Source organism: Rana temporaria, chromosome 6 (genome assembly GCF_905171775.1).
Source record: "Rana temporaria chromosome 6, aRanTem1.1, whole genome shotgun sequence".
NCBI classification, from domain to species: Eukaryota; Metazoa; Chordata; class Amphibia; order Anura; family Ranidae; genus Rana; species Rana temporaria.
The window spans coordinates 117039733-117067213 of record NC_053494.1 but is presented as its reverse complement, the minus strand read 5'-3'; the positions used below and the strand labels follow the sequence as shown (position 1 = coordinate 117067213).

The 27481-nt window shown below is 43.3% G+C and overlaps 1 protein-coding gene across 1 annotated transcript in view; it reads left to right on the top strand.

Moving 5' to 3' along the window:
* CDK15 (cyclin dependent kinase 15) overlaps nucleotides 1–27481 on the top strand; it is a 241037-nt gene that overhangs the window by 61762 nt on the left and 151794 nt on the right. The window contains 6 exon segments of the mRNA XM_040357238.1: nucleotides 3034–3113; nucleotides 6340–6356; nucleotides 6358–6435; nucleotides 10792–10854; nucleotides 16554–16677; nucleotides 20267–20387. Of these exon segments, the coding sequence (XP_040213172.1) occupies nucleotides 3034–3113; nucleotides 6340–6356; nucleotides 6358–6435; nucleotides 10792–10854; nucleotides 16554–16677; nucleotides 20267–20387 (483 nt within the window).

Below are 27481 nucleotides of genomic sequence, written 5' to 3'. Positions count from 1 at the left end.
CGCTCGTCCCCACTCCCTTCCTGACCGGCCGGGGTAGCGTGCTTTGGATACGGGTCTGGTATGGATTGTAGGGGGACCCCCTACATCGATTTGTCGGCGGAGGGGGGGTCTCCTTACAACCCATAACAGACCTAAGGGCCTGGTATGCTCCTGGGGGGGGGAACCCATGCCGGTTTTTTCTTTGAAAATTGGCATGGAGTTCTCCCTCTCAGGAATGCATGCTGAGCGACGCTGTCATTTTTTTTTAAAATTATTTGTTTTCCCGGCGCGTCTTTTTTTTCACCCGTCGCAACTTTAGTGTCCCGTCGCAATCCACAAAGCCGCCCGGCGTCAATTACGTTCGGGAAAATGACGTCACACGCATGCGCAGTACGGCCGGCGCGGGAGCGCGCCTCATTTAAATTGTAAACGCCCCCCGGAGAGGAGGAACGCCTTACGACGGCGGCACTTAACTTACACGGCTTGAAATTTTTACGTAAGTGCTTTGTGGATCAGGCACTTAGGTAAAAACTTTAAGTCAGTGTAACTTAACTGCTGAAAGTTAAGTTACGCCGCCTGGCTGAGGATTTGGCCCAAAAGGCTTTAATAGTGTAAAACCTTCAGATTTATTGTTTAAAAAGTATAAAAAAATACACTTACAAAAGTTGGAAAGCCTTAAGTCAGATGTGCTGGCCAGTGCACAATCTGACAAACCCATCCATCTGGGTGAGCGAGTAAACGGAAGATGACGTCAGAACGTCGCACTGCACCGCCCGCCCCTATGCGTTTCGTAACAAGATTACGTCTTACAGGGGCACTGTTTCATGATACACCCTAAATATGCATGCAACTTGAAACAGGCTTAGAAATATTAATTTAGCCTTTAAAAATGCATTATTAAAAGCTATCCTCGCTACCTAGCAACCAATAACATTTTATCTTTAAAATTGACAACATGTTATTCTTACCTTCTCTGTGCAATGGTTTTGTACAGAGCAGCCCAAATTCTTTTTGGGGGGCCTCTATGGTTGGTCCTGGCTCTCCCCACGCCTCTTGCTATGGGTCATTTTAGCAGGCTTTGCTCCTGAGCCATGCCCTTTGAAATCTTTGCAAATTATTAAAAATATTTTTTTATTTACATCACATGTACATACAGTATTTACAGCCTTTGCCATGACACTCAAAATTGAGCTTCAAGTGCATCCTGTTTTCCCTGATCATCCTTGAGATGTTTCTACAACTTGATTGAAGTCCCACCTGTGGTAAATTCCGTTGACTGCACATGATTTGGAAAGGCACACACCTGTCTATTTAAAGTCCCACAGTTAACAGTGCATGTCACAAACCAAGCCATGACGTCCAAGGAATTGTCTGTAGAACCTCTGAGACAGAATTGTATCGAGGCACAGATCTGGGAAGGTACAGACAGAAAAATGTCTGCAGCATTGAAGTCACAATGAGCACAGTGGCCTCCATCATCCGTAAATGGAAGAAGTTTGAAACCACCAGGATTCTTGTAGAGCAGCCGCCCGGCCAAACTGAGCGATTGGGGGAGAATGGGTCTTAGTCTGGGAGTTGACCAAGAGCCTGAGAGTCACTCTTTGGCCCGTACCACGTCCGAGAAACTCCGGCGGGCAAAACACATCGTTTTGCTCGTCGAGTTCCTTGTGAAGCCGCGAGGATCTCGGCGAGCCAAGGTTCCCCATTGACTAATGAGGAAATAGAGAACATGTTCTCTATTTGGCTCGACGAGTTCCTCGTCGGTTTCCTCGGCCAAAAGTGTACACACAGCTGGTTTCTCGACAGAATACGGCTCCGATCGAGTTTGTGGCTGAATTCTGCCGAGAAACTCGGTCGTGTGTACGGGGCCTGACAGAGCTCCAGCATTTCTCTGTGGAGAGAGGAGAACCTTCCAGAAGATCATCCATCTCTGCAGAACTCCACCAATCAGGCCTGTATGGTAGAGTGGCCAGATGGAAGCCACTCCTTAGTAAAAGGCACATGACAGACCGCTTGTAGTTTGTCAAAAGGCACCTGAAGTGACCATCAGAAACAAAATTCTCTGGTCTGATGAAACAAAGATTGAACACTTGGGCCTGAATGGCAGCGTCATGTCTGGAGGAAACCAGGCACCACCTGGCCAAATCCAAAAAGGTGGTGGCAGCATCGTGCTGTGGGGATGTTTTTCAGGGGCAGGAACTGTGAGACTAGTCTGGATCAGGGGAAGGATGAATGCAGAAATGTACAGAGACATCTTTAATAAAAACCTGCTCTTGAGCACTCTGGACCTCAGACTAGGATGGAGGTTCATCTTCCAACTGGATAACGACTCTAAGCACACAGTCAAGATAACAAGTGAGTGGCTATGGGACAACTCTGCAAATGTCCTTGAGTGGCCCAGATTTGAACCCGACTGAATGACTCTGAAGAGATCTGAAAATGGCTGTGCACCGACACTACCCATTCAACCTGATGGAGCTTTAGAGGTCCTGCAAAGAAGAATGGGAGACTCTGCCCAAAAATAGGTATGCCAAGCTTGTAGCATCATACTAAAATACTTGAGGCTGTAATTGGTGCCAAAGGTGCTTTATGAAAGTATTGAGCAAAGGCTGTGAATACTTATGTATATGTGATTTTTTCTAATACATTTGAAAAGATTTCAAACAAACTTCTTTCATGTTGTCATTATGGGGTATTGTTTGTATAATTGTGTGGAAAATAATGAATTCAATCCATTTTGGAATAAGGCTGTAATATAACATGGAATGTGGAAAAAGTGAAGTGATGTGAATACTTTCAGAATGCACTGTAGTAAGGACATGTATGACTGATGAGGTGTCTCTTTAAGTATTCCACAAAAACAGGTTGTGCTATTACCGGTATATATTATTCACTGGGAGAGCTATATGTTATGTATTGCTGCCTCCTGGCTTCCAGAGAAGAAAGTTATACATTTGGAATATGTGAAGTGAGAAAATTGTCTATTATGCTTTATACAGTATTTTAAAGATACAGAGATATGGACAAATGTAATTTAGCATTTTTTTTTCTTAGGATTAATGGGCAACTGGTTGCTTTGAAAGTCATCAGCATGAAAGCTGAGGAAGGAGTGCCCTTTACTGCCATTCGAGAAGGTAACAGTAATTTTCAGACCAGGGTATATTGTACTTATATTGTACTTCTAGCCATCAAATAAAACAGGGTTATCTAAAGTGGTTGTTAAGCCACTGTATTACAAACATACCATCCCCTCTGTTAGCTAACAATATCTGTCCTAGATTATAAGCAGATTATACCTTTTATCAGAGCGTCTCCTGGCGCTCACGTGACTCCTCGGCTCTCTTCTCTCCCTGGCTGAGAGGGGCAGAGAACTCCCGTTGACGTCAGCCGGGGAAGAGAGAGGAGAGAGAGCCAAGGAGTCACGTGAGCGCCAGGAGACGCTCTGATATAAGGTATAATCTAAAAAAATAATTAAGCACAGACACTAGGATGTTAGCTAGCAGAGGGGATTGTATGTTTATAATACAGATAATACAGATACAGATGTATTATAGCAGCAGGAAGGGAAGTGGCGGAGAGCATTGTGGCACAGACTAGCTGACATGCAGGGAGGGGAGGGGGAAAGAGGACAGGGGAGAGGACGACAGAGGAAAGCTGCAGATAGCTGACAGAGGCACGTAAACTGACCACGTTTACAGCTTGGGTGGGTCAGTTTACAGGGGGGAGGGTATAGCAAGGCAGGATCAGCCAGGCATTTTATGTGATAGAAAGAGCAAAATTAAACAGCAGAAGTGCTGTGCTGTTATATGTGCTTTAAGGGAAAATTATCACATTCTTTTTTTTTTTGAGGGGTGGTTACAAACACCTTAAAGGGATAGTAAAGGTTTGTTTTTTAGTTTCTAAATAGGTTCCTTTAAGCTAGTGCATTGTTGGTTCACCAACCTTATCCTTCGATTTCCCTTCTAAATGTTTTTTTTCTTTGTCTGAATTTCTCACTTCCTGTTCCTCCTCAGTAAGCTGTTCTGGCTGACTAACCCCCATGGATGAAGGGGGCAAGCTTACTGAGAAGAAACAGGAAGTGAGAAATTCAGACAAAGAAAAAAAACATTTAGAAGGGAAATTGAAGGAAAAGGTAAGTGAACCAACAATGCACTTGCTTAAAGGAACCGATTTAGAAAATAAAAAACAAACCTTTACAACCCCTTTAAGAAATAGAGACTTAGGCCCCATACACACGAGAGGATCCATCCGCTGAAAAATCTCAGCGGATCGTTTTCAGCGGATGGATCCCCTGGTGTGTATGCTCCAGCGGATCTATTATCCGCGGATATTTCCGAATTCCAGCAGATAAAAATTTGTTGACATGCCAACAAATCTATCCGCTGGAATCGGATCCCACGGATCGATCCGCTGGTCTGTACAGACTCACCGGATCGATCCGTCCGAGGGGTTCCCCCGCATGCGTCGTAATGATTCGACGCATGCGAGGAATTCCTTATATGACTGCGTCGCGCACGTCGCCCACGTCATCATCGCGGCGACGGCGCGACACGTCATCGCCCAGAGGATTTCAGCGCGGATTTCGATTCGATGGTGAGTACAACTCCATCGGATGGAAATCCGCGCAAATCCTTGAGAGGATTTATCCGCGGATACGGTCCGCTGGACCGTATCCGCGGATAAATCCTCTCGTGTGTATGGGGCCTAAGATTAGTAAATACGACAGAGCTTTGTTCACTTTGATAAACTAATCATAGCTTGTTATTTAGTTTCCCTCACACATGATTGGGTATTCAAAATGATTACAGGTTTAATTTCATTACACAAGATTGGGTATTCAAAGTGAATTCAGGTTTAATTTCCCTTACACATGGTTGGTTATTCGTAGTAAATACGGGTTTCATTATTATATGAAGGATTTACATACAGGATTTATATAGCGCCAACATTTTACACAGCGCTTTACATAATAAAGGGGCACAGTACAATTACAATACATTTTCTATACAGTAGGAATAGGAGGGCCCTGCTCATAGAGCTTACAATCTAAATTTCCCTTACACATACATGATTGGGTATTTAAAGTAAATAGCGAATACAGGTTTAAAGCCTATGTTTAATATAAAAGAAAAAAAAAATCAGCACAAGTGACATTATTTACAATCAATGTGATGTGTCCCTTGTGCTGTTAGCTCTTTCTTTAGTGGAAATCTTCAGTTCTTCAAATCTTCAGTACCCCCGGCCCCTGCCGTAATCTTCTAGTGTGGTAATAGAGTGAAAGGACCTGTCATATAGTCTCATCAAGAGTGCCATCTATGCCCACTTTTTCTGCCCCCTCCCTCCATTCATAGAGGCTGTACCACAGCTTGTTTGAATGAAAAGTGATCTATAAATAGAGGATGGGTGGATGAAAGAAGGGTCCGCCTCCTCTATTCATAGAGTCGGCACTCTTGATGAGTGCATATTACAGGTGCCTCAGGAGTGTGGTCAGCGCCACTATAAAAAGTAAAATAGCAATCATTAAAGGGGTTGTAAAGGAAAACATTTTTTTTCATAATAAGCATCCTTTACCTGCAGACATTCCTCTTTTCACTTCCTCATTGTTCCTTTTTGCTCAGAAGTTGCTCTATTTCTTCTCTGTTCTGTTCACTTCCTGCTTGTCTGAATTTACTCACCACCGTGAATGGAGGCTTTACTGCGGTGGTCAGTAACGTGCTCGCCCCCTCCTGGGAACTACATCTGTGCGGCAGGACACTCTCTACGTGTTAGAGACTTCAAGGAGGTGTGAAATACTGGGCGTTCCGCATTGCATACTGGGAAATGTAGTTCTTACATGAACGAGCACCGCAAACCAGGCAGTGAATGAGAGAACAGAAACTAGAATGCCGGAGGTGATATAGATGAAGGAATTTAATAGTATTTACTCGTTTTTTAACAGAATCATTACACATTCTGTCTGTCTACCTTGCAGACATTCATTTAGGCAAAAACATTTTTTCCTTACAACTCTGTATGGATGAACTCGCATTGGATTCGCACAATAAAGGTGCAGGGACTCTTTTTCTTCCTGCACTGGAATCAGATGGCATGGGTGTTCACACCCTTGCGATCCGATCCCTGTCCAAATCCAAAGTTCACACTGCGATCTGTGAACTGATCTGGGGGTGTCATTAACAATGTATTGACACCCCAGCGGTTTCACAGAGGCAGCGTGAACTGCTTATGGGAGAGATGCGATGCGGGAACCGGCGCTGGAATGGCGCTGGTTCCTGCATCGCTATAGTGTGGAACTCAGGTTAATAAAATGCAATTGAAAGATACTTATAGCTGATTCCATTTTTATGATTTTTTTTTTTTCAGCATCTCTCTTGAAAGGACATGAAAACCGCAAATATCGTTCTTTTGCATGACATCATTCAAACCAGGGAAACATTAACTTTTGTCTTTGAATATGTGGTGAGTGATTGTATATTTTTATTATTATGATCTTTTATATAAAAGATTTGTAACTAAAGTTAGCCTTACGCCTCGTACACACGATCGGATTCAGGGACGGTGCAAGGATTTTTACCAACTAAGGCAAAGGTGCATTTTGCTCCATTAAGCTTTAATGGTTATGATGCTTAAAACTGATCGTTTAAACTTATTATCTTTTACAGAGAAAGATAGCATAGATGGCGTTATTCTGCATTGCACTGTATAATGTACTATGCTGGGATTTGTAGTCCTCTGTAACTGCTGGTATTCTGCATTGTGTTGTATATAATGTACTATTGCTGGGATTTGTAGACCTCTATAGCTGGTGGTATTCTCCATTGCGCTGTATAATGATTATACTGCGCGATGCAGATTACCACTGACCAGTTATAGAGGAACTGCAAATCCCAGCAATAATTCATTATACAGCGCAATGGAGAATACCAGCAGCTATAGAGGAACAACAGATCACAGCAATACATTATATAAAACGCAATGCAGAATACCAGCAGTTACAGAGGACTACAAATCCCAGCAATAATACATTATACAGGCTGCTTAATATATTATTGCAGGGATTTGGTGTTTTTTTTAAACAGGAAACTTTAAAACAGGTCCCCCTTACCTGTTTCTGAAGCCTTGTAAGTCACGGCGGCGGCTCTGCGGGCGTGTGTCCGGCCTGTGTGGTGAGCGCGGCGTGGACCCGTCCTTCAGATGCTGCCCGCAGCGGCAGCCCACACACACTGCTGCCCCCCAGGACAAACCACCCCCCCTCCATTAGTACAGACCCCCCCCTCAGGACAAACCTCCCGCCTCCATTAGTACAGACCCCCCCACAGGACAAACCACCCCCCTCCATTAGTAGAGACCCCCTTTCCATTAGTACAGACCCCCCCGGACAAACCACCCCCTCCATTTGTACAGACCCCCCCCACAAGCCATCCCCCACAATTAGTACAGTCCCCCCCACAAGCCATCCCCCACAATTAGTACAGACACCCCCACAAACCACCCTTCATTAGTACAGACCCCCCCACAAACCATGGTCACCTTCATTAGTACAGAGGCCACCACGACCCCCCTCCCCCCAGGACAAACCCCACCCGGGCGGCAGCTGGAGAGGACAGTGTGCAGCTGCGCCGCCCGGGTGGAGAAGATGATGATCGTGACAGAGGAGGAGAACTCGAATACCACGGTGGATGGAGAGCTTAGAACACGGCCTCAGACAAGGAGAGGAGGAGGGAGCGGAGCACTCTGGCGCTTGAGCGCCTCCACCTCTGTGGCACCTGGATGAACTGCACCCCACGCGGCGCACTCATAGTAGAAACGGCCCTGCTGGATTTGCCGGTCTGAGGTCTTGTTCAGGCGGCCGCAACTGATTTTCCGCCCTGTCCCCTGGCTGACGCTGGCGCCTTTAGGCAAGTGCCAATGTTGCCTTGCGCTAGCGCCGGCCCTGATCGGATTTTCCGACAACAATTGTGTGATGGAAGGGTTTTGTCGGATAATCCGACCCTTTTGTACGCTCCATCGGACAATTGTTGTCAGAATTTTCGACAACAAATGTGGGATAGCATGCTTTAAAATTTTCTGACAACAAATGTGTCTTGTCGGATTTTCCAATCGTGTGCACACAAGTTCATTGGAAAAAAATCCAAAATACAAAGACGCATGCTCAGAAGCAATGCTAACATAAGACAACATTAGCAGAAGTTGCCCAAAGGGTGGCGCTAAATAGCATAAAAACGATGTTGTTTTTGTTTGTTAGCTGACAAAGTTTTGCCATTTGTATGTGAAACAAGTTCACGGCCAACGCTCTTCACACAAAATTCCACGACTTTGTCCGATGGAAATTGGATCGTGTGTACGAAGGCTATAGACAAATATACAGGCAAGATCTGACCAGGTGTAATCTCCATGACTAGCTTCCTAATACACATAAATGCTTGGCATTCATTTTTATGTGCATACAACATCTCTAGTGCTGCTGTATCTTGAGGGAACAATAATAATTAGACAAAGTTTTCTTACCTGTCCCATAGCTCCCAACTGTCCCTGATTTTGAGGGACTGTCCCAGATTTGGAGCACTGTCCCTCTGTCCCTCATTCCTCATCATTTGTCACTCATTTTGGTCTGATCCATATAGTTGTATATAAAATGCACTTTTTATTTATCAAAAAGTGTTTCCGAGAGCTAAACCTTTCATCTAATTTCTAAATTGCTGCATTTGTAAATTCTAAAAGCCAATATAAAGGAATAGTAGTGGTAAAAAAAAGCACTTGTGGGTTTAACCAATTTAGTTTTTTGTACAATTCTCCTTTAAGGGGGCGTGACAAGGGGTGTTCTCTATGCCTGCATACTTTTACTGATAGGTGTCCCTCATTCCCATCTCAAAAAGATGGGAGGTATGTTTGTCCCTTATTTTGGTCTGATCTATATAGTTGTATATAAAATGCACTTTTCATCTATCAAAAAATGTTTTCCAGTGCTAAACCTTTCATCTGATTTCTAAATTGCTGCATTTGTAAATTCCAAAAGCCAATATAAAGGAATAGTAGTGGTAAAAAAAAGCACTTGTGGGTTTAACAAATCTTTTTTTTTTTGTACAATTCTCCTTTAAGGGGGGCGTGGCAAGGGGTGTGTCCTATGCCTGCATACTTTTGCTGATAGGTGTCCCTCATTCCCATCTCAAAAGGTTGGGAGGTATGCCTGTCCTAGTGTTTTTTTTTATCTGATGGAACCATTTTGCCTCTTTTCATGCTGGGTTGTTCACATCTGTAATCGTGTAGAAGTACAAGTTGGCTGTTACTGGAAACTATGATACTGCTTCAACCTGTGAAAAGATGCTTGTGGAAAGTGTCTACTTATCAACTTGACCTCCGGAACATTTACCCCCCTTTCATGACCAGGCCATTTTTTGCGATACAGCACTGAGTTACGGCACTGCATTACTTTACCTGACAATTGCGCGATCATGTGACGCTGTTCCCAAATAAAATTGATGTCCTTTTTTTCTCAAAAATAGATCTTTTAGTGGTATTTAATTGCCTCTGCATTTTTTTCTTAATTAATCGATTAATCGAACACAAAAATTTTGATCAGTAACAGCCCTAATTATATATATATATATATATATATATATATATTATATATATATATATATAATATATATATATTATATATATATATATATATATAATTTCATAACTACAAAACTAAGGAATTAGGTGGATGTTTTCACTATACACCAGATTAACAAATCAGACTTGGTGAAATTTCAGAGGACTTTGGTCATTCAGTCATCTATCCTTACACCTCCTATATTTTATTAAACCAAATGTGTTTTTAAGTAGAAACTATAGGTAAATGACAAAAAACCCTATGAGCATTAAAAAAAAAAAAGGAGAAAAAAAAAGAAACCTCCACTAAGTAATGTTTTCATTTGTGCAGTCAGCTTAATAAACCCAAGTTGTTTTTTCTAATACCAGTACATTTTTCAATACAAATATCAGCTACTTTTAAAACAGTCAGTAAAATAAAACGTATGTCTTAATTTTGGGGGGCATAAAACAGAAAATGAGCATATAACAAAAGTTACAAAAGCCAGCACATATGGAGCTATTCTTTTGACAGATATGCTTTTTTGTTTTATATAAGGCCACGCTACATCCTTTTTCATGTCCACGCATGTCCTGTAGGGGAGCTCGTGGCACTGTTTTGGACATCACTATAAAATGAACTGACTTTTTTCAAATCTATTTTGAATCATTCAGCCCAATTAAATAGTCTCAATAAAGAACTTCCAGCAGATGTTTAGTCATTTCTTGAGATTTTAAATAAATAATAATAGAAATAAACCTGACTGAGGACAGAATTTTCATTTCCTAATGTCGGCATATCCACAGTCTTACTCACTAATGCAGTACAGAGATGATCATGGAAAGGGAAGTAACCCAGAACAATCAATCAGATTTAATTGTAATACAATAAGATAATTAAAAGTATACTTCTCACCCTCTGAATAGCAATATAAGACTAGTATAAAGCCAACATGACATACTTATTCATAAACTGCACTTATTCTTGACTCTCATACTATTCTTTTGAGTATCCTCAAATATCCTATCTAAAGTCTGAAGAAAAATAAAACCTACTGTAGTCAGAAAATAAAGGTTTTGGGAAGTGGAACTGATGAGGTCAAGCAACAAGAAATGTTAACTATTAGATAGGTAATAGGTGTTTTATATAAAGAAAGGTCTATGGTAAATACTAACTTTTTTTTATTTTATTTAAGGGCTTGATTTGCTGATACTTTATATAATATTATATTTCTGCAGCATACAGACCTGTCTCAGTACATGGCCCAGCATCCTGGAGGACTTCTGCCATACAATGTCCGGGTGAGATCCTGTTTTTATTCATATATCTAAGGTCAGACAATGACACCTAGGACTCATCCGCTTGAAACCAGAATAGGCCTAATTCTTCTTGCAATACTGATCTGTTCTCTGTGAAGCTCACGTTTCAATAATAATTATGAATGAGTTTTCAGCCCTCACATGGTCTTTCAGAATACGAGCTATCACATAATTTACCTTGTTATGCTTACACCCAATGTCAGGAATGCTGGTCAGGCTTTCTACTCTTCTTATACTGCCTATGGTCATTGGTATTGCTTTTTATATATTATTATTATTATTATTATTAATAATATATTATTATACAGGATTTATATAGCGCCAACAGTTTGCACACCCCTTTACAATATAAAGAAAGACAATACAGTGGCAATACAAGAGGGTTAAGAGGGCCCTGCTCCTGTGAGCTTACAATCTAATAGGGAGGGGCTGGTAAAACAAAAGGTAATAATTGTAAGGGATGTAACTGATGAGAGAAATATAAAATTCAGTTATTAGCTGAAGGCAGGATAGGCTTCCCTGAAGAGATGAGTCTTCAGGGATCACCTAAAAGTGGACAGAGTAGGAGACAGACAGACAGATTAGGGTAGTGAGTTCCAGAGGATGGGAGAGGCTCTGGAGAAATCCTGGAGACAAGCATGGGAGGAGGAGACAAGGGAGCTAGAAGGTTTGGGTGATATTTGGAGACAAGGTTGGGGATGTAGCTCACGGGAAGAGTTGTAAATGGCATTGTATGTTATTGCTAGTGTTTTGATTTTTTATACGTTGGGTAATCGGAAGCCAGTGGAGGGAATGGCAGAGAGGGGTGGCAGACACTGAACAGTTGGAAAGGTGGATGAGTCTGGCAGCAGCATTCATGATAGCCGGAAGAGGTGATGTGGAGCGGTAGGCCAATGAGGAGGGAGTTACAAAAGTCAAGGCGAGAAATAACAATGAGTGAATAAGCTGCTTAGTGGTTAAAAAGGGATGTATTTCAGAGATTTTACATAGGTGAAGTCTACAAGTCTACAAGATTTGGACAGCGATTGGATTTGAGGCTGAAAGGACAGGTCAGAGTCCAGGATTACACCTAGCACCCTGGCATGAAGGGTCGGACTGATGGTTGTATTATTGATCTTGATGGAGAATTCAGGAGAGGGGGCACGGGCAGGAGGAAATATTATGACCTCAGTTTTAGGAAGATTGAGTTTGAGGAAGTGGTGTGACATCCTTGCTGACTTGTCAGTTATTAATGCAAGAGAAGACTGAAGGAGTGAGATGAGTAGTACAGACATAGATTTGTGTCGTCAGCATAGAGAAGCCATGGGAGTTTTTAGAGTGACCAAAGCTGGAGAATGTAGATGGAGAAGAGGAGGGGTCCGAGGGCAGGACCTTGGGGGACCCCTACATTGCAATTCCGGCACTATAACTTTTCTTGCACTATATATATATATATATATATATATTGTAAGTCACTTTTCTCAGTTGGGGTTTGGTTAAAATTGTGTATTTTTCTAAAAAATCATAATGAAAACTGATTATAAAAAAAAAAGATTAACAGCTTTTATTTTTATTACATACTAGTGGAAAGAAACTGTGTGGCTTTTAGCTTGTTATTAAGGCTGGATTAACACTAATGTGCTGCAATAATGTGAGGCAATGCATATTATGCAGAATGGGATGCTGTGATGCTATTCACTCTAAACCGCATCCTAATGCACCTTCCAAACCCACCTGTGCTGCTGTTGCAGTTCACTGCAGTGCACACACAGTAACGCACTCAGTGGGGGTTATTTATGAAAGGAAAATCCACTTTGCAATACAAGTGCAAACTACAAGTGCAAAGTTCTGTAAATCTGAGGGGAAGATATGAAATGAGGGGAAGCTCTGCTGATTTTATCATCCAATCATGTGCAAGCTAAAATGCTGTTTTTTATATCCCTTGCATGCCACCCTCGGATCTACAGCGACTGCACTTCCAAGTGCAATTTCAAGTGCAATTTGCACTTGTAGTTTGCACTTGTAGTGCAAAGTGGATTTGTCTTTCGTAATTAACCCCCATTGTGTTGTATAAAACGTTGCGTTGCTAAAATCAGTACAAGCACCATTTTTGTGCATTGGGAATCCCAAATTAAATGAACACTGCAGGATATCTAAATGTAATAACAAAAATGTAATATATTGCAACTAGTCGGCCTTTTTTTTTAGGCGAAGTATATTTTCCCTAAGTACAGAAAAATACATGTTAAACCCCTTTCACACTGGGGCGGTTTGCAGATGCTATAATACCGACCTGAAACAGCGGCCGCTGTTTCTCCAGTGCGAAAGCCAGAGGGCCGAGGACACGGTTGGCTCCGCCATCGGTTACAAAACAGCTGTCAGACGGGTCGCGCGTCATTTGGCCGGGATCCACCTATGGAGACAGTATCGTTCGTAGCGGCGGGTCGGACTTGTAGAAGGATTACAGCGCTGGAATATTTTTTTATTATTAAAGGACTTGTCCCAACTTTGTGTGTGTGTTTTTTTCCCTTTTTCTCACTTTTTTGGGTGAAATGGTAGGGGTACAATGTACCCCGTAACCAATTCACATAGGAGGGCCGACATCTGGGGGGTGCCCTTTGTTAAAGGGGCTTCCAGATTCCAATAAGCCCCCCTCCCGCAGACCCCCACAACCACCGGACAAGGGTTGTGGGGATGAGGCCCTTGTCCCCATCAACAGGGGGACATCCTCCCCATGTTGAGGGCATGTGGCCTGGTACGGTTCAGGAGGGGGGGCGCTCTCTCATCCCCCCTATTTTCCTGTGACCTGCCAGGTTGCGTGCTCGGATAAGGGTCTGGTATGGATTTTTGGGGGGAACCCCACGCCATTTTTTATTATTTTGGCATGGGGTTCCCCTTAAAATCCATACCAGACCTGAAGGGTCTGGTATGGATTTTTGGGGGGAACCCCACGCCATTTTCTAAAAAAAATTGGCACAGGGTTCCCCTTACTATCCATACCAGACCTGAAGGGCCTGGTAATGGAATTTGGGGGGACCCCCACACATTTTTTATTTATTTTTTTTGGAACCCATGTCGTTTTTTCAATGACTTATCTGTATTGCCGGGACCCGACAATTCATTATAGACTTTTTTTTCTTCAAAAATTTTATTTTGTGCAGGGACTGTTATAAACACAGGAAACATGCGCTAATTTACAGGCATACTATAGACACCCCCCAGGTACGAAATTTAAAGGAACATTTCACTTTTATTGTTTTACTTTAAGCATTATTAAAATAACTGCTTTTTTTTTGCATTGATACATGTCCCCTGGGGCAGGACCCAGGTTCCCAAACACTTTTTATGACAATAACTTGCATATTAGCCTTTAAAACGAGTACTTTTATTAAAGTCCCATAGACATTAACAGTGTTCGCGCGTTCGGGGGGTGTTCGGCTCATCCCTAGTAGTGACATCTATATAATTTACACTTCGTAGAATTAAGTTATTAATTAACTTTATATAGTTAATTTATGCCTCGCTCCTTTACTTAGTTTTCCAGCAGCTGAACTTTTCGACACTTAGTAATCTTGACATGAGTCTCCTGGTGCTGGGGCTGTAAAGAACTTTTCCTATTCTGAGACCACACTATAAGTAGGCCCTGATCTTTACAATAAACCTAAACTTAAACCTAAACTTTAAAATGAACCCCTACCCATAAATGGAACCCCTCACTCTGTATCCCTTTTACCAGGATCCTCTTTGTGCCAAGCAGGTAGTGCCTGTACTAATACAGCACCGAGATTCTGGCACCAGAACAAGTTGTCCTGTGTACCCCCTCTTTGTGTGTGCTCCTTATAAATAATGCTGCTGCTATTGCCGTTCGGTATAGTCTCTGACAACTGAGTTAAGTTCCTAGGCATACGCACAGGGTGTGCCAAGTGTGCCTGGGCACATTCTAATCACCCGTGCAGTGACAGCTCCCCCTGTCCATCCCCCCGTACCCCCACATAGCTCCTGCCTTCCCTCCTTGCCTTTCCTGGCAGCTGCTGAGGGGATGTTTCAGGTTGAGCGGGGAAGGGGACGGTAAATACGGCAATCTCTGCCCTATTGACACTGTCCACTGTCCTAATGACAAAGTCCGCTGCCCTACTGACACCAATCTCTGCCCTACTGATACATCCACTGCTGTAATGACTGACACCCTCCACTGCCCTACTGAAACCAATCTCTGCCCTACTGATACATACACTGCTGTAATGACTAACACCATCCACTGCCCTACTGACACCAATATCTGCCCTACTGATACATCCACTGCTGTAATGACTGACACATCCACTGTCCTACTGGCACCAATCTCTGCTCTACTGATACATACACTGCTGTAATGACTGACACCATCCACTGCCCTACTGACACCAATCTCTGCCCTACTGATACATCCACTGCTGTAATGACTGACACCATCCACTGTCCTACTGGCACCAATCTCTGCCCCACTGGTACAGTACATCCACGGCTGTAATGACTGACACCATCCGCTGCCCTACTGACACCAATCTCTGCCCTACTGATACATCCACTGCTGTAATGACTGACACCCTCCACTGCCCTACTGAAACCAATCTCTGCCCTACTGATACATACACTGCTGTAATGACTAACACCATCCACTGCCCTACTGACACCAATATCTGCCCTACTGATACATACACTGCTGTAATGACTGACACCATCCACTGTCCTACTGACACCAATCTCTTCCCTACTGATACATCCACTGCTGTAATGACTGACACCATCCACTGTCCTACTGACACCAATCTCTGCCCTACTGATACATCCACTGCTGTAATGACTGACACCATCCACTGTCCTACTGACACCAATCTCTTCCCTACTGATACATCCACTGCTGTAATGACTGACACCATCCACTGTCCTACTGGCACCAATCTCTGCCCCACTGGTACAGTACATTCACCGTCCACGGCTGTAATGACTGGCACCATCCACTGCCCTACTGACACCAATCTCTGCCCTACTGATACATCCACTGCTGTAATGACTGACACCACCCACTGTCCTACCGGCACCAATCTCTGCTCTACTGACGCTGTCCACTGCCCTTCTGATATTGTCCATGTTTTATTAAATTTAAAAATATTTGTTTACATTTATTTATAAGAGTGTGTGTGTGTGTGTGTATATATATATATATATATATATATATATATATATACACACACACACACACACACACACACACATATGTGTGTTTGAGCTCTGGTGTGCATACCCTAATGCAATAGGCCAGTACCTAATTGAAGCAGTTCTAAAGGCAACACCATTTTTTTTTATGTATTCTATCAATGCAATAGGCTATTTGCATTGTGTCATCCCAGTTGACAGGCAAAGAAAAGAACACCTATAGTATGTGAGCCTTATCTTTCTATAATCATGCTGTACTTAGCCGTTACTTGTCTATTAGAGTTGTGTGATTTGCCCTGGACATTTTACTGTCAGTATTTATTTTTGTTACCAGTTCCATATAACTCATTCTACATCAATCATAGAATATTTTTGTATAACAAATAAAAAAGGTGGCTTACGCATGGTTGATGCTAACCAGAAGATGCAAGAACACAGTGAAAGTAGTTATGTGCAAAGTATAAAGGCTCCTCTTTTGATCTCAGACTTGTTATCTCCTTGTGTAGCTCTTCATGTTCCAGTTGCTCAGAGGTCTGGCCTATATCCATCACCAGCACATCCTGCATCGAGACCTAAAACCACAGAATCTTCTTATCAGCTACCTAGGGGAGCTCAAACTGGCTGATTTTGGTAAGTCCAACACAGCTGATACAATTACATCAGAGTAGTTGGAGCAACAGGCCTTTAGAGTACACTTCATTTGTAATTAGATCACAATGAATAAGATTAAACAAACTCTTCAGGTTAATGAAATGTTCAGTCTTGGCAGGTTAATGGGATGCATGTGTGTAAAAAAATACATAGCCAATATCTGGATTACATTAAACACATGTTACTGCTTTAAAAAACCAATGCAAAGTTTGTTGAGTGTTGAAAACAAAAACAAAAAAAATGGAGAATAAACGAGGGAACTAGCTGCCCAGCAAATTCTAAATAGTTGTTTGCCAAGATCCTGAAAGGTAGCCACTTTAAGATGGCAATCAGATGACTTTGCTTAAAGCGGGATTCCAGATGGGCAATGGCCCTCTCCCCAACGACCAGGCCGAATGAACGCCTTCCAGCTAGCGACCCCCGAATAGACGTTCTGGCTGCAGATCCGCTTGTGATGATCCCCCGTTACAGAGCACAAAGCGTGGGTTGCTGCACTGTGGAGACGTTGCTGATTGGAAATCCGATAAACAGCAGACCCCTTTTCGATCAGGTAAGAATGCTGTGGACCACGTGGTAGGCTGCAACCTCACTCTTCAGGCGTGGAGAGGTCCTTCGCAAACGAAGTCCCGGAAGAAGAGAGCGCAGGGCGGGTTTCTGGTGTCTTTTTTTAGTTCTTCCCAGCAATCTCCCTGGTGGTAGCAAAGATCCCCAGGATATGTAGTCCTGATCCATAGTCATGCAGGGGAACAGCCGTCTGTTGGAACTACCAATCCCACAATCCCATTGGTTGGGCTCGGAAATATGATGTTAGTTTGACAACGCTGAGCACTAGAGGGATAATATGGTATACAGATAGGGCAGGGAATAGCTGTTCGTTGCAAGTATAGTCCATGTGGCTTCACTCCCACTAATGCAGGGTAATTTTTTACTCCCACTGTCCACTGAAGCTGGGCCATTTATTATTCCTATTGACACAGGGGTATTTTTTACTCCCAGTGATGGGCTTGTTTTACTGCTACTGATGATGGGACATTTATAACTCTCATTGACCATCAATGTAGGGACATATTTTACTCCCACTGACCTAAAGCCTGTTGTATGACAATGTTTTCACGGTGTTGTATACGTACAATTTTGTCACCGATTGTGAAATACCAAGTAAAATGTTCCTGAGAGCTGTAATGTCTTGTTTAATGCAGAAAGGAAATGTGTGCAATATGAAAGTGGGCCTTGGTAAGAGACAGCCTGACAGTCAAGCAACTAGCATTTTCAGAGTGAGACCTTAGCAATGGCAGGCTTCAGGTTTCTCTCAGGAAAGGTTTATTTTACTCCATATAATAGCTAGGAATTGAAATAGCATTCTTTTTTTTTAAATAATTTTTATAATTGATTTATTTGTGTAGCGCTACCCACTCAGGAGCCGCTGGTTAGATTTGGAACGGCATGTGTTAAGTACCTGGGTGTGAGCCTGATGCGTGGAGGAAGACCTCCTGTACAACCCCCGGCTCAGAGACCACTGGAATGGGGACAGTGGTGGTAAGAGCACGGTGAGGTAAGGGTGCCTGTTCTGGTAGTTGCTGGGCAGGAAGCAGGTGACCCAGGTCAGCAGGGCAGCAGATATAGATCAGCAGAGCAGGTGATGCAGGTCAACAGAGCAGCAGAGTCAGGCAGGCCGGGTCATACACTTGAGAGCAACAGCACAAATGGCAGGCAGGAGAATAGTCAGAGTCCAGGCTGGGTCTAAGCAACAGGTAAGAGAACTGAGCAGGGTCAAACAAGCCGAAGTCTGGACTGGAGATAGGAGCAAGGTCAGGAGAAGCCGGGTCATACACTGGAACATAATGCTTCAAACAGGAACAGGAATACAAGGGAACAGATGCAGATCAAGCCGCGAGGTGCAGCATCCCTACAGCGTCTTTTATAGGCTGCAGGGCGCCAAGGTTCGTCTAACGCACGCACATGCGCACAGGCGCGCAACGGCTGTATAGGTGCGTGCAAGGTCCGTGGTTGGCGCATGCGCATAGGCGCGCGCCAAGGAGAGCGAGCAGTATGTCCCTGACAGCATGTTATGTTACCTCTGTGATGTGTCTAGGGATGATGATGAGCAATGACGGAATGTCCAAACAGCAGGATGTCGTTTTCTGTGCTTTTATTACTTGCCTAACACAGCAAACAGTCAACTTGAGGTAGATAGAGAAAGGTTGGTGAAAGGAGAATTTGCAGATTCAGGCCTATGGATAACAGAAGCAGTCCTGCCTCCAATGGGACTTTAACTCACATCGCCACTCCAGCCGGAGTGGGTATAGTGTACCTGGACAGGCCTCTCACACCGACCTGTTAGCCAGAGTATCACCCGGATTTTTTGAGAAGGAACAAGTCTCTGCCACTGACTTAGCTCTAATAGAATTAGAATTAGGAGTGGAACCTCTGCCACAGGCCCTCTACTCAGGAACGTAGACAATAGAGCGAATCCTCTCAATGAATATAATTTTGCCTGAATCTCCCTCAGGTAGACTTCTTGGTTTTGGGGTCACCGATTGACAAGTTGCGGCATACAACTTCTCAGTGTCCGGTCACCCAGATCCCCGATGGATTGTCTAAGCCCTATTGGATCACCTGCCTCCGGGCTCACCTCAGACCGACTCCCCACAGAACAGCACAACTCGCTTGGGATCTCCTTCATAGAATGTGGGGACCCAGTAAGTCACTGGGGCCCCTTTTCAGCTTCAGTTGCTCTGGGCCATGAGGGCCCAGAACTGGGAACTCCGCGTAGAACGTGCGCCCCGGTCTGGTAGGCCATCTCGCCGGGGCCCGTGATGTGCACACACCCTAAAGGTGGGTGCCACACCTGGAACCAGGAACGAGCGAAGACCCCACAAAATGGCGTCTGCCCAAGAAATACCCTCCCCCAGCATGCCCCGCGAAGGAAACACTCCTCTGATTGGCTGCTGGAGAAAGGCCTGGACTCCTCTGGCGCCACCTGCTATCCAGAGATGGAAATGTATCTCTGGAACACAAAATGGAACCACAGAACAGCCCAGCCTGGCAGAAACCCAATTTACACAAATCAACATGGATGAGAGCAAAGTAACTCTCTCATCCCCCTCTAAATTCAACATAGCACCTGTACTGAAGGTACACAGGCGCTTCATTTGAAATGCATTTTGATGGCATTATGTGTTGTGGTTAAACAAACAAATGCATTCTAGTGAAACCAGAAGAGTTAGGGAATCATCAGTTTACAGCAGACTGATGCACTTTGTTGATATCAGATTTTGGAGAAAATAAACAGTTTACAGCAGACTGATGCATTTTGATGGCATCAGATTGTATAGGAAATATATACTGAAGAATTTGGTGACATTAGACTATGCAGGTTACTAATAGTTTACAGCAGACTGATGCATTTGGTGACATTAGACTATAAAGGTTACTAATAGCTTACAGCAGACTGATGAATTTGATGACATTAGAGTATGCAAGTTATAATAGCTTACAGCAGACTGATGAATTTTGCTGATTTCAGACTTTGTGTGATGTCTTGCAATGTGCTCTGATCTCTCTACAGGTCTTGCCCGAGCAAAGTCAATCCCCAGTCAGACGTACTCCTCAGAAGTGGTCACTCTGTGGTACCGCCCACCAGATGTTCTTCTAGGTGCTACTGATTATTCCTCCGATCTAGATATCTGGTAAATTCATTGTTACTCATTATTAAGGAGGAATTACAGTGTATGTTAATTTCATAAAATATACACAAGTTGTAAAAAAAAAATATATTTTTTAATGTGTATGTTGTAAAACAAATGACAAACCGTTATCATTATCTGCAGTCTTGTCTGACCAGTTTGTATGGGTTGACAGCATTATCCGTGAGGTATCTCTGCAGCTCATGGTGATAATAGTGGCTTACATGCTGCCATTATGACCCATATTTTCCTATTAAACCTATGTTTTGTTTTTTTATTTTTTTACTGGCATGAATATAGATGCAACATTCAGATAAAAAGATTTTTAACTATGATAATTTCCTTTCTAGTCATTATTAGGACTCTTTTATTTTTTTGACTATTACTGAAATAATTTTTTACATTTTAACACAGACATTGGGGCACATAATGTTATTTTACAGAGGGGATTGTATGATTAAATTGTAGCTATGAAAGCAGCAGGAGGGGAGGGCTGGGGAGTGGAGGAATCTGGCTGCGGATGACGGAGGCACGCAAACTGACCACAGTGTCAGGGCTCAGCAGCCATTATAAACCGTGGTCAGTTTTCAGGGGGAGGGCAGAATCAGGCAGAATCAGCCAGGTATTTTATATGATACAGGGGGACAAATTGCACAGAGGCAATTAGGGGGCAGTTAAATCAGGAGATTGATTTTGCTTTTTTTTACAGCCCACCTACAAGTAAACATGGTGCCACTTGTGTGCATACACATTGCCTTAGCCAAAATGCTTTGCATCATGTTGTGGCAATTTTAATACTACATGCAGATTTTGACAGGCAGCAAGCACTGCCTGTCACACTCTTGCATGTAGTGTATGTGATTGGGCCCATGTAGCAACTTTGAGCAGAATACTCTACAAAGTAGGATGAAATTCCTTCTTAGTCTAGGTTCTAGACTAAGTGCCTTTTGGGTTTTTAAACCCACGTTTTTGATGTGTTTGTTGCTTGCAGTTTTCATGCATTTTGCGTTTTGTGTTTTTTTATTCCTCTTTAAAAACTTTGTATATAGCTGGTTGTTTTCCCATGGCCGCCGCATCCTTAACAACCAATGAGTCATCAGCTGTCAGCAGGGTTCCCCACTGACAGCTGAATGTAAAAAAAAAAAAAATGGACATTATAGAAATTCATGAAAACAATGGCATTGGGGGCCCCCCACAATCCATACCAGATACTTATCTTTAACAGAGGTTAATTCTGCCCCCCCCCCCCAAAAAAAAGGGAGCACCAGCCGCAACTGAGCCCACCCTGTGAGAAAGGGGACTTATTGTTAAGCACTAAGAGCGGTTTTATTTTTATTTTTACTAGTGTACTGAATTCAGTTGTCATCATAATCTCAACTTATTGGAAGCCGCTGCTTTTTTGTAGTAGTTTTGTAGTATAGTGTAGTATAGTGTCCCATAGCAAAATGTTGATTCTGAAAGCAAAGAAAAGATTTTCTGACAAATCGATGACAAATTGATGCTGAGCACTGTGTATGTACAGTATCTCACAAAACTTAGTACACCCCTCACATTTTTTATATATTTTAACACTAAAGAAATTACACTTTTCTACAATGTAAAGTAGTGAGTGTACAGCTTGTATAACAGTGTACATTTTCTGTCCCCTCAAAATAACTCAACACACAGCTATTAACCACTTCCCGACCTCCTCATGTACATTTACGTTGGCAGAATGGCACGGACAGGCACAATCACGTACCTGTACGTCCTCTGCTCGACGTGGGTGGGGGGACCCCCCCCCCCGGTACATGCGGAGGTCGGGTCCGCTCGGGGAGCGATCCGGGACGACGGCGCGGCTATTTGTTTATAGCTGCTCCATCGTGATCGCTTCCCTGGAGCTGAAGAACGGGGAGAGCCGTGTGTAAACACGGCTTCCCCGTGCTTCACTGTGGTGGCGCATCGATCGGGTGATCCCCTCTATAGGGGAGACTCGATCGATGACGTCATTCCTACAGCCACACCCCCCTACACTAGTAAACACATACACAGTGATCCCTAAATGTTAGAGCGCCCCCTGTGTTTAACTCCCAAACTGCAACTGTCATTTTCACAATAAACAATGCAATTTAAATGCATTTTTTGCTGTGAAAATGACAATGGTCCCAAAAATGTGTCAAAATTGTCCGAAGTGTCCGCCATAATGTCGCAGTCATGAATAAAATCGCTGATCGCCGCCATTACTAGTAAAAAAAATAAAAAAAATAAAAATGCAAAAAAACTATCCCCTATTTTGTAAACGCTATAAATTTTGCGCAAACCAACCGATAAACGATTATTGCAATTTGTTTTACCAAAAATAGGTAGAAGAATACGTATCGGCCTAAACTGAGGAAATTTTTTTTTTATATATATGTTTTTGGGGGATATTCATTACAGCAAAAAGTAAAAAATATTGCATTTTTTTCAAAATTGTCGCTCTATTTTTGTTTATAGCGCAAAAAATAAAAACCGCAGAGGTGATCAAATACCACCAAAAGAAAGCTCTATTTGTGGGGAAAAAAGGACGCCAATTTTGTTTGGGAGCCACTTCGCACGACCGCGCAATTGTCTGTTAAAGCGACGCAGTCCCGAACTGTAAAAACCCCTTGGGTCTTTAGCCAGCATATTGGTCCGGGGCTTAAGTGGTTAATGTCTAAACTGGTGGCGACAAAAGTGAGTACACCCCTAAGTGAAAAATGTCCAAATTGGGCCCAATTAGCTATTTTCCCTCCCAGTGTCATGTGACTCGTTAGTGTTACAAGGTCTCAGGTGTGAGTGTGAGCAGGTGTGTTAAATTTTGTGTTATCGCTCTCACTCGCTCATACTGGTCATTGGAAGTTCAACATGGCACCTCATGGCAAAGAACTCTCTGAGGATCTGAAAAAAAGAATTGTTGCTCTACATAAAGATGGCATAGGCTATAAAAAGATTGTCAAGACCCTGAAACTGAGCAGCAGCATGGTGGCCAAGACCATACAGTGGACAGGACCGGTTCCACTTAGAACAGGCCTCGCCATGGTTGACCAAAGAAGTTGAGTGCACATGCTCAGAGTCATATCCAGAGGTTGTCTTTGGGAAATAAACGTATGAGTTCTGCCAGCATTGCTGCAGAGGTTAAAGATGTGGGGGGTCAGCCTGTTAAGGCTCGTAGACACACGATAGGTTAAACCAATGAAAACGGTCTGATGGACCGTTTTCATCAGTCCAAACCGATCGTGTGTGGGCGCCATAGGTTATTTAACCTTCGGTTAAAAAAAAGCAGACTTGCTTTAAAATTTAACCGATGGATTGCTAACCGATAGGTCAAAACCGACGCATGCTTGGAAGCATTGAACTTAGTTTTTTTTTAGCACATCGTTGTGTTTTACGTCACCGCGTTCTAAAAAGATCGGTTATTTAACCTATGGTGTGTACGCGTGACGGACCATCAGTCAGCTTCATCGGTTAACCTAGGACAACTGTCCTTCAGACCGTTTTCATCGGATGGACTGATCGTGTGTCCGAGGCTTTAGTGCTCGCCACACACTGCATCAAATTGGTCTGCATGGCTGTCATCCCAGAAGGAATGCTCTTCTAAAGTTGATGCACAAGAAAGCCTGCAAACAGTTTGCTGAAGACAAGCAGACTAAGGACATGGATTACTGGAACCATGTCCTGTGGTCTGATGAGACCAAGATACCTTTATTTGGTTCAGATGGTGTCGAGTGTGTGTGGCGGCAACCAGGTGAGGAGTACAGACATGTGTGTCTTTCCTACAGTCAAGCATGGTGGTGGGAGTTTCATGGACTGGGGCTGCATGACTGCTGCCGGCACTGGGGAGCTACAGTTCATTGAGTGAACCATGAATGCCAACATGTACTGTGACATAGTGAAGCAGAGCATGAACCTCTCCCTTCGGAGACTAGGCCCCAGGGCAGTAATCCAACATAATAATGACCCCAAAGACACCTCCAAGTAGGGTTGCCAACTCATCCCTTTAAAACAGAACACATATTAATTACACAGGTTCTGAGGCTAATTTAATGCAAATAAGGCACCAAGTGAGTTTAATTACCTCCTTAATCAGCCACAGAACCTGTGTAATTAATATGTGTTCTGTTTTAAAGGGATAAGTTGGCAACCCTACCTCCAAGACAACCACTGCCTTGCTAAAACGGAAGGTGGAGGTGTGCAAGATCTCTAACATCCACCAGCTCCTTCATGGAGGAGTGGAAGAGGACTCCAGTGGCAACCTGTGGAGCTCTGGTGAACTCCATGCCCAAGAGGGTTAAGGATGCTGGAACATAATGGTGGCCACACAAAATATTGACACTTTGGGCACAATTTATTGTGTGTGTATGTGTATATATATATATATATATATATATATATATATATATATATATATATATATGAATATATATATATATATATATATATATATATATATATATATATATATATATATATATATATATATATATATATACACACTGTATATATACAGTGCCTTGAAAGAGTATTCACACCCCTTGAAATATTCCACATTTTGTCATGTTAAAACCAAAATTGTAACAAAAAAATATTGGTATTTTTGTGATAGACCAACACAAAGTGGCAATTAATTGCAAAGTGGAAGGAAAATTATAAATGGCTTTCATTTTTTTTTACAAATAAATATCTGAAAAGCTTGGCATGCATTTGTATTCAGCCCCCTGTGCTCTAATACCCCTAACCAAAATCCAGTGGAAGCAATTGCCTTCAGAAGTCACCTAATTAGTAAATAGAGTCCACCTGTGTGTAATTTAATCTCAGTATAAATACAGCTTTTCTGTGTAAGGCTGGGTTCACACTACGGTTTTCCCGTCCGTCAGCCGCATACGATTTCAGTATTGAAAACGTACGGGCCCGGACGGGAAAACGTATAGATAGAGAATGCATTGCAAATCGTATGCACTCAGATGCATCCGGGTGCGTACGATTTGCTGGCAAAACGTTTTTTAAACGTCCGCAAAACCGTGTTCAACCACGGTTTTGCGGTCGTTTTTAAAACAGTATGGCAAACGCATACGTTTTCCTTTAACATTAATGTTAATGGAAAACGCACATGTGTGCGGTTCCATAAGTTCCCGTCCGTTTCAGCCGCATACGTTTTTTCATATAAATCGTATGCGGCTGACGGACGGGAAAACCGTAGTGTGAACCCAGCCTAACCTCAGAGGTTTGTTAGAGAACCTAGAGAACAAACGGCATCATGAAGGCCAAGGAACACACCAGACAGGTAAGGCTAGGTTCACACCACGATTTTACCATCCGATAAACGGACCGTTAAATCGGATGGAATCGTATGTGACAAAATCGTATGTAATCGTATGTCAAAATTGTCACTAAAAAATCAGATCCTGATTTTAAATAATGTCTGGGAAAAAGAAGATTTTTGAAGTTATGGATATTCAGGGGAACCCCGCCGGCAATTTAAAACAAAAGTGACGTGCGGTTCCCGGTAAATATCCATAACCAGACCCTTCAGGTCTGGTATGGATATTCAGGGGAACCCCGCCGTCAATTTAAAACAAAAATGACGTGCGGTTCCCCCTAAATATCCATAACCAGACCCATTATCCGAGCACGTTGACCTGGCCGGCCGCAGAAAAGAGGGGGGGACAGAGTGCGGCCCCCCCTCTCTCCTGAACCGCACCAGGCCACATGCCCTCAACATGGGGAGGACGTCCCCATGTTGATGGGGACAAGGGTCTCATCCCCACAACCCTTGCCCGGTGGTTGTGGGGGTATGCGGGCGGGAGGTTTATCAGAATCTGGAAGACCCCTTTAACAAAGGGGACCCCCAGATCCTGACCCCCCCCCTGTGTGAAATGGTAATGGGGTACACTGTACCTCTACCATTTCACGAAGGAAGTAAAAAGTATTGTAAAAAAACACACTGACACCAAAGAATAAAGTCCTTTATTAAAAAAAAAAATAAAAAAAAATCCAGCGCTGAAAAATCCACTCGTTCCCGGCTTCCAGCGTTGTCCTGATCCTGCGACGGGTGCGGGTGATCTCCCGCGATGAGAAGATCCAGCGTCGGGTGATCTCCGCTCCGGCGATGTGAAGATCCATCCATCCGGCGCAGCAGCACATCGCCGGAGCTGAGATCACCCGACGCTGGATCTTCTCATCGCGGGAGATCACCCGCACCCGTCGCAGGATCAGGACAACGCTGGAAGCCGGGAACGAGTGGATTTTTCAGCGCTGGATTTTTTTTTTTTTTTTTTTTTTTAATAAAGGACTTTATTCTTTGGTGTCAGTGTGTTTTTTTACAATACTTTTTACTTCCTTCGTGAAATGGTAGAGGTACAGTGTACCCCATTACCATTTCACACAGGGGGGGGGGGGGTCAGGATCTGGGGGTCCCCTTTGTTAAAGGGGTCTTCCAGATTCTGATAAACCTCCCGCCCGCATACCCCCACAACCACCGGGCAAGGGTTGTGGGGATGAGACCCTTGTCCCCATCAACATGGGGACATCCTCCCCATGTTGAGGGCATGTGGCCTGGTGCGGTTCAGGAGAGAGGGGGGGCCGCACTCTGTCCCCCCCTCTTTTCTGCGGCCGGCCAGGTTAACGTGCTCGGATAATGGGTTTGGTTATGGATATTTAGGGGGAACCGCACGTCATTTTTGTTTTAAATTGACGGCGGGGTTCCCCTGAATATCCATACCAGACCTGAAGGGTCTGGTTATGGATATTTAGGGGGAACCGCACGTCATTTTTGTTTTAAATTGACGGCGGGGTTCCCCTGAATATCCATACCAGACCTAAAGGGTCTGGTTATTGAATTTGCGGGGACCTCCGTTCGGGTTCGCTCAACCCTAGTAATAAAAAATCGGGTACGATTTATCGCACAGTCATCCGATTTAGTACGATTTACATTGACCACAATATAAAAAAAAAACGGACACGATTGTAATACGATTTCAAATCAGGACCAAAAATCGTGGGCAGACACGTTTTTTGATACGATTTTAAATCGTATTAAATCGTATGCGGATCAAATCGGATGCACTTGGGGACCTAAATTAATGAATGGCAGTGAATGG